At 57.5% G+C, this 11,674-nt stretch overlaps 1 protein-coding gene across 1 annotated transcript in view; it reads right to left on the minus strand.

The window, feature by feature from the left end:
- PAPPA2 (pappalysin 2) overlaps window positions 1–10,052 on the minus strand; it is a 92,079-nt gene extending 82,027 nt beyond the window's left edge. Inside the window, exons 1-2 of the mRNA XM_062003888.1 lie at window positions 9,560–10,052; window positions 3,460–4,522 (exon numbers count right to left, since the gene is read on the minus strand). Coding sequence (XP_061859872.1) covers window positions 3,460–4,522; window positions 9,560–10,052 — 1,556 coding nt within the window. The remainder of the gene's footprint in view (window positions 1–3,459; window positions 4,523–9,559) is intronic.
- Between the last annotated feature and the right edge of the window lie 1,622 nt (window positions 10,053–11,674).

An 11,674-nucleotide genomic window follows, 5' to 3' on the forward strand; every position in this document is an offset into this window, starting at 1 on the left:
TGTGGTTCCAGCTGTGGCTCTTTGCAGGGATGTCTACACTCAGCTGCTTACTTAAGCTCTTGCTCAAATGTCTCTCCATCCCCAAGCACACAGTTCCCCCCGTGGGTGTCTTTACAGGCAGCGGGTGGCCCAGTGGGCTCAGAGCTCACTGTCTTGTCCCACATGTTACTAGAGGAGCTGTGGGAAGGACTTGCCAAGATGGCTCAATGTCCTGGTCTTGTGCACAGCAACATTGCCATCATTTCAACATCATCCCCTACTCCAGAGCTGGGGGCAGCTTCTACCTCACCTACAGCAGTCTGTCCCCACCAGAGCTTTATAACCTTTCCTTCCAAGCCCTGTTTCTCTCCCTTGCTAAGCATGGGTGAGGGCATATACTACCAGCAAGCGTGGTCCTGGAAGTGTACTGAGGTGTCCTTCAGCTAACAAGCATTTGAGCTACTGCTGTTCCTAGGGCTTCTCTCTAGGGATTTTGAGAAATTTACCTTTCTCAAAACTGCAGCCCAAGGAAAAGAGATTTTAAGTGAGAGATGTGCCAAGATGGTAAAAGCTTTTGCATGAGTGCTTAAGGTCAACGCAAGTCAAGATAAGGTATGGAGAACCTTCCCCAAAATAGAACAAATCTATCTACTAGTAAGAAATTGCCCAATGTCTCACTCTTTCTCAACTGGATTATTTTTGGTCATACACATTCACATCCAACATTCACATCCAAGCCACTCTTTGTGAAAGCTTTGAAATGAAATACAGCAGAGCTGATTTACTCCAGGGTGAAAAAAAAAGACCACAAGATTTTTGTTTTGCCACCACCACCTGCAGTGGGGTGTCCCTCTCCCAAAGCCATAGATCCCTGCTGGGCTATGGCAGATGGTTCTCCAGCAGGTATGGAAAAGAGCAGGCGTCTCAGAGGAGCAGCAGCCAGCTCTCCTTCAGTTATAGACCAAAAGCTGTCGTTCACACTGAAGCACCTGGCTCTTGTTCTGCTGCCTCTGCAGTCACTGAAATCTTATTTTGAGTTATTTCTCACATTCTGGTTTCAACCCTAAAAATCCTTTTGTAAGTTCCCCAGCTGCCCTTCTCCTCAGAAATATTCATTTAAGCATAATACCTTATGAGGAAACGCAGAAGTACTCACTCAGTGGGAGCTCTGCCTGAACACCACTGACCTGGCCATGCCCTTGGGTGAGCTCAGGCTCATCTTGGTGTCTCCCAAACCCACTGTACCAATTCCTCAGTGGTTTCCCCACAAACACACCTATTTCTCCCCAGGAGCCAGTGTACTCTCTGCAGAGATGAGCCCAGGGAGGGTCCACCAGCATCACTGAGGAAGCCGGCTGAAGGCAGCTCAGAAGAGCTGAGCAGCAGCAGGCTTCAACTCATGCCCCCACATTTCCCAAATGCCAGGCACACCAGATTTCATTTTTCAGAGCTTAGCCTACAAACAATCAATCTTGTCTTCTGTGCAGGCCAATGAGGTCTGCGGAAAGAAAATTGCAAAAGATTTGTTATTTCCCCAGTGTTCCTGTTTTCCCATTCCTTTCCCACAGAAGCAAGGTTTTTGTTTTGTTTTGTTTTGTTTTCTTTCCCAACTTTCAGGGGAAAATCCTGACAAATGGAAGCCCTGATTCATACCAGCAAAAATTTGGCCTTTTTTAATTTAAGGTGGAGCCCTTCTTGTCTGAGGATGAAAACATTTCTCTAACTGCACATAGAGGGCAAGGACTGAGCCTTTGCCCTGCTGAAGCAAAGGCTGGATCCTGTTGGGTGCTTGCAGCCACCGCAAAGTGGAGAATCATTTTGCAGGCAGGAGAGCTGCTCATTCCCTCCACATGCAGGAAAACGCTGCCCATGGTCACTCACAGGGATAGGAAACAAAGGGACAGGCAGGCACAGGGTGGCAATGGTGGCTGTCACCAAAGAGACTTCCAGGGGTAAGGAAACATCTTCTGGGGGGATGCTGGGGCAGAGGCTGGCTGTGCAGCTCCATGAGAATGGCTCCACATCCTCCTCCTGTGTTTTTTCAGATGACTGAAGGATGTGTGAGAAAAGCTCAGGAAGGGAGGAAGGGAAGGGCTGCTCCTTTCCCATCACCACCACCTGGGCAGAACTGCCTGATTCCCTCCTCCATCCATGTCCCACCTGGGAAGCAGCAGGGAAAAGCAACTGGCTTCGAAAAATAAGGGATTTATGGCCACAATCTACCTGCTCCCACAGCCCAGGGAAAAACAGTGAAGGAAACAGATCAATGGAGTAGTATGTCCCTGAAAGCCTCCCTTGCAACTTGTCTCCCCAGATGCTGCCATGTGCACTGAACCACTCCCGCTCTGGGGGGCACCTCTGCCACTCACTGGGAACCAGCAGCACGGAATGGGCAACTTTATCTGACACAGAGACAGAAACAGCTTAAAAGAAAAAGAGAAAAAGCCATGACCTTTTTTTCCCTTCCTCGTCTCCAGCCAGAGAGCACATTTGGCAGAGCCTCGAGCACTGGAAGCCATCAACAGGGCTGCCAGCACTTCAGAGGCTCTGGGAAGGAGGGCAGGCATGCTGAAGCCACCGACACTGTCCCAATGCCCTGGGGCCCCCCATCAGGTAGAAGAGTCGCTCCTTCCACCTCCCTCCAGCTCCTGCCTCCAAGAGGCCTCTAACATTGCACAGTGACACTCTGGGGAGCAGCGAGGGTTTGGCAGAGCCTTTCACACCTGCAGCACGCTGGAAAGGCACACTGCCTCCTCTGGCACCAAGCAGCCACATCGTTCCTTTGCATGATGAGGGGAATTTGCTCCCCAACCACCCTTTGGCTTTGAGGTGCAGGGTTTGGTCAGCCCACGTCCGTGCCCCACCAAGGGCATCTCCCCACAGGCATCATTCTGCAGGCCAAGATCTGGGGAGACTCGTGCACACCAACCCACACCTTGCCAAATCTGCCACACACACCTAGCAGCATCACCTCCTTCTTCCCCCCCTGGTACTCAGGCAAAGGCATTTTGAACATAAATTAAGGATCAGGCTTTTAGACACATCCAGGGAAGGCAGGGAAGGGGCAGCAACCCCTTTGCTGTGTCCCGTGCTGGGGGGACAGGGGAAGCAACGCACTTTGCACCAGCTGCTCTGCCCACCCCGGGGATTTCCGTGGCCCTGCCAGAGACCAGCAGCTCTGCACTGGGAACCCACCTGGGAGGAAGCTCCTCATCGCTCATTTATTTTTCAGGAGAAAATCACTTAACAGCAGGGAGTTGCAGAGGGGTAGGGCCCAGTGTCATCCTGCAGCACAGGATTTCCTTGCCCTCCATGGCACTGCACACCCATCCCACGGGAAAACACCCTCACACGGGAAAGCAGCACATCAGAAGCAACACTGACGCACAGAGTGGCTGCTGGGGAGAGTGTGCGCGCCACCGCTCGACATGCCGCCCCCTCCCCCTGCGCTCCCCCCACACGCACAAGCCCTGCACCTACCGCTGGGGCGAGTCAGGGTCGAAGCAAGTCCTGGCCACGTCGGTGGCCCGCGGGTCACAGCAGTCGCCGTCATCAAAGTCATCCAGCATGTTGTTGCACTCCATGTGGCAGACGCCGTCGCGGCGCTTCCAGGAGAAGCAGCGGCCGGGCCGGCGGCAGTCCCCGCCGTCGTAGCCCGTCAGCGGGTGCTCGCACTCGGGGTCGCAGCGCTCGTTGCCCACCTTGCTGGGCTCGCAGCCCAGGAGGATGGCGCGGCGGCGCAGGGTGGAGTTGCGCACCTCCAGCAAGCTGAGCTGCCAGGAGATGTTGTAGGGGCGGAAGGCGTCGCTGAGCGCCTGGTGCTGCCGCCACACCTGCTCCCGGCTCACCGTCGGCCGCCCGCCGTCGTCCTCCGCCAGGTTGACCACGCGGTAGCGCACCGCCTTCCCGCTGCGCAGCGGCCAGTGCCGGTTGTAGTGGGACACCAGCTCCACGTTGTCGCAGGCGGTCTGCCCGCAGGCGGGGGGGCCCAGCGGCCGCAGGATGGGGGACGGCGGGGGCGGCAGCACCCGCTGCTGGGGAAAGGCGCCCTCCCGGAAAGGCACCCAGTGCTGCTCCGGCGCGGCGAAGCCGGCAGACAGAGCCAGCCCCGCCAGATCCCCGGGCACCTCGTCTGGGCAGGGCCGCTGCAGCCGGGCTTGGGGCAGGGCTCCTTGCCACAGGGCCAGCCCGGCCAGGTGTCCCCGGAAAGCGTGCGCGGTGCCCCAGGCGTCGCCCCCCAGCAGCAGCGTGCGGCAGGAGGCCATGAAGGTGCTGTGCAGGGGTCCCTCCTGCCCGCCGGCGCGGCCCACACGGGCCCCGTCCACGTAGAGGGCCATCCATCGCCCGTCGTAGCTGGCAGCCAGGTGGGTCCATGCCCCGGGCTCGTACTGCTGGTAGGTGGTCACTTCAGTGGCGGCGGCTGCCCGGTCCGTGCGCAGGGAAAAGAAGAAGCGAGCGTCCTTCTTGCCACCGAGCTGCAGGGCGTGGATGCCCAGCGCCCAGCCCTTATCGCTACCCATGTGGGAGCAGTTGTCGAAGACACCTGCAGCAGAGATGGGGATGGGGATGGAGAGAGAGAGGAGAGCTGGTGAGGACTAGAGAGCATGGCCACTCCTCCCCGGAGCACAAGCCAGGTCCTCAGCTGGAGGACAGCTCTTGGCAGGGCTGCAAGGGAGCTCCCACTGTCACTGCCACAGGTGAATGATGGTGGGCAGAGCCTGGGCAACAGGTGCTGCACCAGAGGAGGACAGCCCAGCCCCATCCAAAATGGCTTGGTTAAGTAGGTGGTGTATCCAGGAGAGATGGCAGAGTCAGAAAGGTGGGATGGATAGGGGAGGAAGAGCAGAGGTGGGAGGACAGAATGAAGAGTGAGGTGTTTCTGAGCTGCTCTCCATAGGAGCACTCCTGTGGGACAGGATTAGAGGCTAAGCTTTTTATCTGTGGGCCAAAGCTTTTAAGAACTAGAGCATGGCGACCCAAAGCAAAACAGCCTCCTCCAGGGACTCTTTCCTCAACAGCTTCCAGGCAGAATTACAACTCTCCTTTATGCTCCAGATTTCCTCCCAGTCATGCATCCAGTGCAGACTGGTGAGGGTTGGAAAGGGACGTGCTTCCTCCAGCCGGGTGGCTGCACTCCACAGCCCCAAAGATCTCCCGAGCATAAATCTATTCCCAGGAACAGCTCTGAGCTTAGCCTCTCTCTGTGTGCCCAAGCATGTTGCAAAACTGTGTTTTAGGCTGTGCAACACCTGGAGCTTTGCTGACTTTCCCCAAAACTTGGGCTGCCGAGAGCCACGGCTGAGAACCAGGGGCCTGCAGGAACTGAATGTCCTGTGGGATCGACAGCTGTAAGGCACTCCTGTACTGGCAAGGGCAAACAGACCCACTGCTTGAAAGAAATGCTTCTGGATTCCTAAATCGCTCCAGCCAGGATGTTGATACAGGTCAGCAGATGGGGTGAGCCACCCAGACCCACCAGTGGCATCTTCTGAGAGGCCTCCCTCTCCTGTTCACTGCCCCAACAGAACACTTAGATGCAACAGTGCCTTGATGCTGCTGAAACCTGCTGCCGTGCCCAGACACCCTTTTCATAGTCCTGCTGCAGTGTTTCTTATGCTCCAGCCTGCTTTTCCCTGCTGGATCGGTTCTCCTGCCCCTCACCGTGCTTCTCCCACTGTGTGCACCACCTGCCCATCTCTGTGGTGTCAGGGCATCACGGACCAAAACAAGGCACTCCTGCCCTGTCCCACTGCCACTGCCTCCAGGACTGTAAAGAGCCCAGCAGAGAGAGGTAGAAGTGTAGAAGAGCAGGAGCTCTAGGAAGAGCTGGACATCCTGGCTTTCATCCAGAGGATGTGACTGAAGCCAGGTTACCATGACCCCATGTCTTTCCCTGCCAACCCTCATAAAAGTGACCACCAAAGGTCACATCAAGCCCTGCTGCACCCCAGGAAGCAGCACCCCTCCCTCCATCCATCCTTTTCACTGAGGGCAAGATGGGTGGTGGCCTCTTGGCCATCCCATGGTTGTAACCACCCTGGGCACGGATCCCTGCCACTGCTCACTACAAAGGCAGCCACGCACAAAGCCTCTGTGGGCGGATGGGCTTTGGCCAACTCTTGTTTTCTGGTGGATTGTGAAAGGGAAGCAAAAAGACCAGGGGAAGCTAAGGCAGAGAGAAACAAAAAAGCAGGAGGCAGGAAAAGGAGTCTTGCAGGAGTGAGAAGACAAAGCTGGAGAGTATTTTGGGGCTGGGTGCTGAATAGAAAGGCCTTAGACCTGGACACTTGAACGCTGTCTTCTGGTGTTTTTTCCGCAATGGGACCGAGGAAACAGGGCTTGTTACCTGCCCTCTAGGGAAAACTCAAGTATTTCTCCTTCAAATGATTGAGAATGCTCCAAATGTCATTAAACACTAAGAAAAAAAACACCTGATCCATAAAGCAGCAGCAGTAGAAAAGCCTTCTGGGGTGAGTGTAAGCTGTCATCCTCCCAAACCCATGCTGGAACCAAGCCAAGCCAAGATGGGAAGTGCCTGATGAGTTCAAAACTGACCAGAAGAGCTTTGAAAAGCCTAAAACCAGGTCTGAAGGCTTCATCAAAGGGATGCACATGAGGTCAAGGTCAGCTCTGCAACAGGGATTTGAAAGCCACTACAGCACCAGCTGGTGCTTCTTAGACGCATCATGGAACCCCATCTCTGGCACAGCAGCAGCCGTGGAGTGTGCAGGCAGAGCAGCACATCCCACAGCCAAGAGCCATTGAAGAACACAGTGACACAGAGCCATCCAGCATCAAGTCCTGACATCTCTCCTGGGCCCCCATGAAAACTCTCAGGGGACCAGTGTCAAGATCCTGAAATTTGCCAAGGAACTTGGTATTTTATCCTGGGGCAATCCATCAGGAAGTGAAAGGCCTGTTTACAGAAGAGGTTCAGGGTGATCTCCTCAGCACATGCAAGTGCAACTCTGCCTCTGAAAGAGGGAAAGGTGGGAAAAGGGAGCTCTAACCTGGTCGTGATGTTCATCAGTGCTTAGGGTGATAACTTTGGGGTTTAAAACAAGTATTGTCAGCAACAATGCAAAAAAAGAAAGATAAAAGTGTCTGCCAGCAAAGATGTCTGACGGAGAAAAAGCCTCCAAAGAGATTAGGCTCACCACTTTGTAAGGACCACACTCAGAGCAGCACCATCTCCTGCTGAGGCCAGGAGCTTTACAGCACAAGGAATAGCTCAGCCACACTTTGAGACCCAGATATCAGAGGGAAATGAGCTGCTAAAGCTCTGGAGGGTCTGACACAGGCCAGAAGTTCCTAGCTGTGCCCTGGGGGCAGCCAGCCTCAGAGGGTGGTCACTCTTCAGGGTGTGCAGTGGTGAGCAGCTCAGGGACCTGAGCAGGACACCAGGGCTGAGACACAGCAGAAGTTTGGGACTGCCTCTGGTGAGGGATCTTCTGACCCAACAAAACCATCTTTCATCTGAGTAAAAACAAACCTCAGCCTGTCACAAGGAGAAATCCTGTGAGGGATTTACCAGAAGCAGAGCAGGGGTGGATGGAGGGGAGACAAAAAAAGGTAGAAAAATCCTATGAAAGGACTCTCATCTGCTGATCAAAATGAGGACATGGCAGAGGGACCATTCTTTTTCCTCAGTGGTGGCTGTGGCAGAGTGCTGGGTTTATACCATTTATTTCCCTGTGCAAGAGGGGCTAAGAGGGATGAACAGCCCCATCCTGGATGGCTCTAAGGAAAAATGTGACATCAGACAGGAACTGAGCCCCAACTTCTGAACCCTCAACCCAGGCAGAAATTACACCAGCTATCAGGACAAAGCTGCTTAGTCTGGCCTTACTTCGCAGGCAATGGTACTGGGAGATGCTCAGCTCTGCCCTGCTTTCCTCCAACCTTCCCTCACACACAGACACCTGGAGCATCTTCAGCTTTGAGATACCTTATGCCTCAGTCCCTGACAGAGCAGGAGCAGCAGATCTGAGGCAGACTGGCACCTGGCAAAGGGCTGGCAGCTGCCTGCATCACCTGCTCGCAGCAAAGGCCAGCGGTGCTGGCCATCGCTGGCCTCTGCCCCTTGGCTGCCCGGCCCCAGCCCCACGGTCCCAGCTGCTGGGAGATGGTGGGAAGCGGCTGGTGACTCAGACAGCTGGAGGTGCCTGCGTCTGACTCAGACCCTGGAGCACGGTGGCTGCGGGATGTTACCCGAGCGAGTGCCAGTGCACAGGGCCGGCGCTGTCAGCGCTAACGACCGTCCCACCCTCTGCCAGACAAGTAACAAAGAAAGAAAGAAAGAAAATAATTAAAAAAGACCCCAAACCCACTGTCTATCTGGGAAAAGTGAAACTCAACACCTGCAGGCCAGACCTCTGGATGCAAACTGCTGTGCTGCTGACAGGATGGCTGGGAAGTGTGCTCCCGGCATCCCCAGCCACCCCCTGCCAGTGAAGAGGCAACACAGACCCCCATGGGAAGGCAGGAGAGCTGTGAGGTGAAGGCTGATTTTGCCCTCTGTCATCCTTCTAAGCCCGTCTCTTCTACCTGTTTGACCGCAAAGATGCAGCTATATGAGCTGGGGAGGTGGATGAAGGAAAGGAGCCAGGCAGTGAGCAAAGCAGAGGTTCGGTAGAGCGATTGCAAGTGGAGGTGGAGAGTTCAGATAGAGAGAGGGCTTCCCTAACCAGTCAGCTTGGCCAGGGCAGCACAGAAACGCAGCAACCCCCTCTGTGCGGACCCCAGACATCCCATGGGAACGGTAAATCTTGGCACTGCCACCCATTCCCAGCCCCACCTGGCATCACTGCTTTGCCCTGCCATGCTCGTATCCTGCCCCAAACGCCCGTCCTGGCACTGCCGCGTGAAACAGCCCTGCCCGAGGTGACAATCTGCCCGGCTCTGTGCCCGGGCGCCAGCCGCCTCTGCCTTCCCGGCTCTCCATCACCTGCCCGTTTCTTAGGTTGGAGGGCTGAAGGGTAATTCCCGGTAGAAAAGAAAACAAAGAGCCTGGGGCCGCCCTCTTGCCCGGAGAGCCCCTCTCGCGGAACCGCCGGGGCCGGGAGCCCGGGCGGCGGGGGGATGCCGGGGCCGGCGCTGTGCGTGCGGCGCGGCTGCCACCGTGCGGCCGCTCGCCCCGGGGAGAGGGGCCAGGGCGGGCGGGGAGCCCCGGAAAGCCCCCGGCGCGCCCGCGGCCCTGGGCAAGGAGGAGGGGAGGTGGGGGTGGGTGTCGGGTCGGGCGGAACGTGTTCCCCGCCGAGACCTGCCAGCTCCCGGCGGGAGGAAAAGGAGAGACTAGATAGGAGACGAGAGGGGGAGGCGGGCTGGAAGGATGGGGCGGGGGGGCAAGAGAGGGGAGGGGACGTTTTAGGGTTTGGTCTCAAGGGAAGGAGGAATCTTTCATGCTGGGGGGTGCAGAGGACACGAAGCAGGGAGTGGTGGGGGTTGGCGCGGGGTGTCACCTGCCACGGCGGCGAAGGCAGGAGAACACCTCCCGCGACGGAGGTTTGGGGAGGGGGCGGGGGGGGGGGTGGAGGTCGGGTCCCCGTCCCTGACTGCCAGCCGGCGGGCCGGGGTTTACCTGCGATGATGGCCGGGTTGCTCTGTCCGCCCTCCGCCTTCACCCACACCTCCAGGGTGAATTCCTGCCGCGGGATGTCGGGCAGCGCCTCGGGCCGCGCCGCCAGCTGCTCCCGGCCGCCGGAGAAGTACAGGGCGGGCAGCGGCCGCTCCCGGGGGAGGCTCGGCACCTGCGGCTCCCGGTCCCGCAGCCTCTCCCTCCGGACCTGGCCCTCCGCCTCTCCCCTCGGCTCCTCTCCTCTTCCCCCGGCTCCGCGCGGTCTCCGGCCCCGCGATCGCCCGGCGCCCGGCGAGGCTGCGGTGCCGAGCACCCCCGGAGCGCCGGGACCCTGCGGGTACAGCCCGTAGGGGTGATGCGGGGGGGCGGCACGGCGGCTGGGAGCCTCCATCCCGCAAACGGAGACTGGCGGGGGTTCGGGGGGCCGGGGGTCCCCGCGGGTCAGGCTGAGCGTCGCCAGCAGCAGCGCGGCTAGGGGGGCCCCGCCGCGCAGCATCCTCCTTGGGGACGAAGTAGGGGACGGGGGGAGACGAAGGGGACGGGGGTGACCGCGGGGGAAGGGGCGAGGGGCGCTCAGGGGGGCGGCGGGCGGCAGCACCGGGGCATCCTCCCCCGGCCCCCGCCACAGTCGCTGCCCCCAACTTTTCCCCGGCACCGTTCTCCTCCCCTCTGCTCTTGCGGGAGGAGGAGGAGGAGGAAGAGGAGGAGGAGGAGGAGAAGGAAGGCGAGAGCACAGCGGCGGGGACCCCTCTTCTGCTTGCAGCCAGGGTTCACGGGGCACGGCAGCCCCTCCGCGGCTCCCTGCGCTGCCCGGCTCTGCCTGCGGGAGTGGGGGATGCGTTAGACGCCCTTATCTAGAAAGCCCTGAGGCTCTCCCGCTTCCCCCCCCCTCCTCAAGGAGGGGTGTGGAGAGGGGGGTTGCCTTATTTAAAGATGATTATGTCCAATCTAATAAACCCCGAGCGGAGCATCGCCCTCCTTTCCCTCCGCCTTCCCTGGAGCTGCCCAGGATGCTGGCGGGGAGGGGATGCGGAGGGCATTGGGTCCCCTCTGCATTCCTTTCCCGCCCTCGGCGTTTTGGGACAGCACCGGCAGCACCTGTCCTTGCTGCTTTTTCTCTCTTTTATTCTTGCTTTTCCTTCCTCTAGGTTGGCCAGAGGCACTTTATCTGGGTGAGACGGGAAGAGTCACATCCGAAAGCCAAAAAAATCCCAAACCCATCACTGTACCAGGGCACCAATGGTGGGAGACGCTTCTCACCCTGCCAGAGGGTATGGCACCGGCACTGCCAGCAGAGAGCTGCTCAAAGCAGACAGGAGAAAACAAGACCCCATAAATTCCTTTTCATTCCTGAAACACCATCGCACCAGCGCTGAGTGCAGGAGAGTAGGAAAACTTCAGCAAGGAGATTCAGCAAGAACAGATTTTATTGGTTTGGGTTTTTTTTCCCCTTTTCATTATTATTATTTCATATATTTTTTTTTTCACTCCCAAACACTATCTGTGGCGGTCAGTCTGAAGCAGGGTTGCCAGCGAAAGCTGGGAGGCCCCTTCCAGGGTACAGGCTTTCAAACCAGCGAGGCAGGAGGGAAAGGATTTAAGAACAAACAGCAGGAGCTGGCTGTGTGGGGTTGGGTTTGGGTTTTTTTGTCTTCTCAAGGTGGGAGGGTGATGTGAGGAGGTTAGGGGGGGATGCTGGTACTTTAGCGAGGAGAGGTAAAAAAAAAAATTGAGAGAGGGGGAGATGGAAAATCTTGAAGGTTAAGAGGAGTGAACAAAGTGCTTTGCTAGCCTGCTGGGAAGGAAGAAAGTAGGTGTAAGCATGTGGAGAGGTAAGGGCATGGTGAGGTTGGGCTGGAGGTGTGTGGAGAGGAAAAGAGGACATGCAGAGGATGAGTGAGGCCAAGCAGAGCAGGGATGGCTCATGCAAAGGAGCCTGAGCAGCTTCCAGGGACCTTTGGGGCGTGAGCCACATCCAAGCACAACACAAACAGCCGTGGTTCACAGGGAGGTGGTAAGAAAGGTCTGCAGCTCTCCCGTCTGCCCCGAGAGCATCAGTGCCCGTCCACTGGTGGTGAGGATGTGGGGGTAACCCAGCCTGGCACTGCTGGGCACTGC

The sequence above is a fragment of the Colius striatus genome, chromosome 10 (genome assembly GCF_028858725.1).
Source record: "Colius striatus isolate bColStr4 chromosome 10, bColStr4.1.hap1, whole genome shotgun sequence".
NCBI classification, from domain to species: Eukaryota; Metazoa; Chordata; class Aves; order Coliiformes; family Coliidae; genus Colius; species Colius striatus.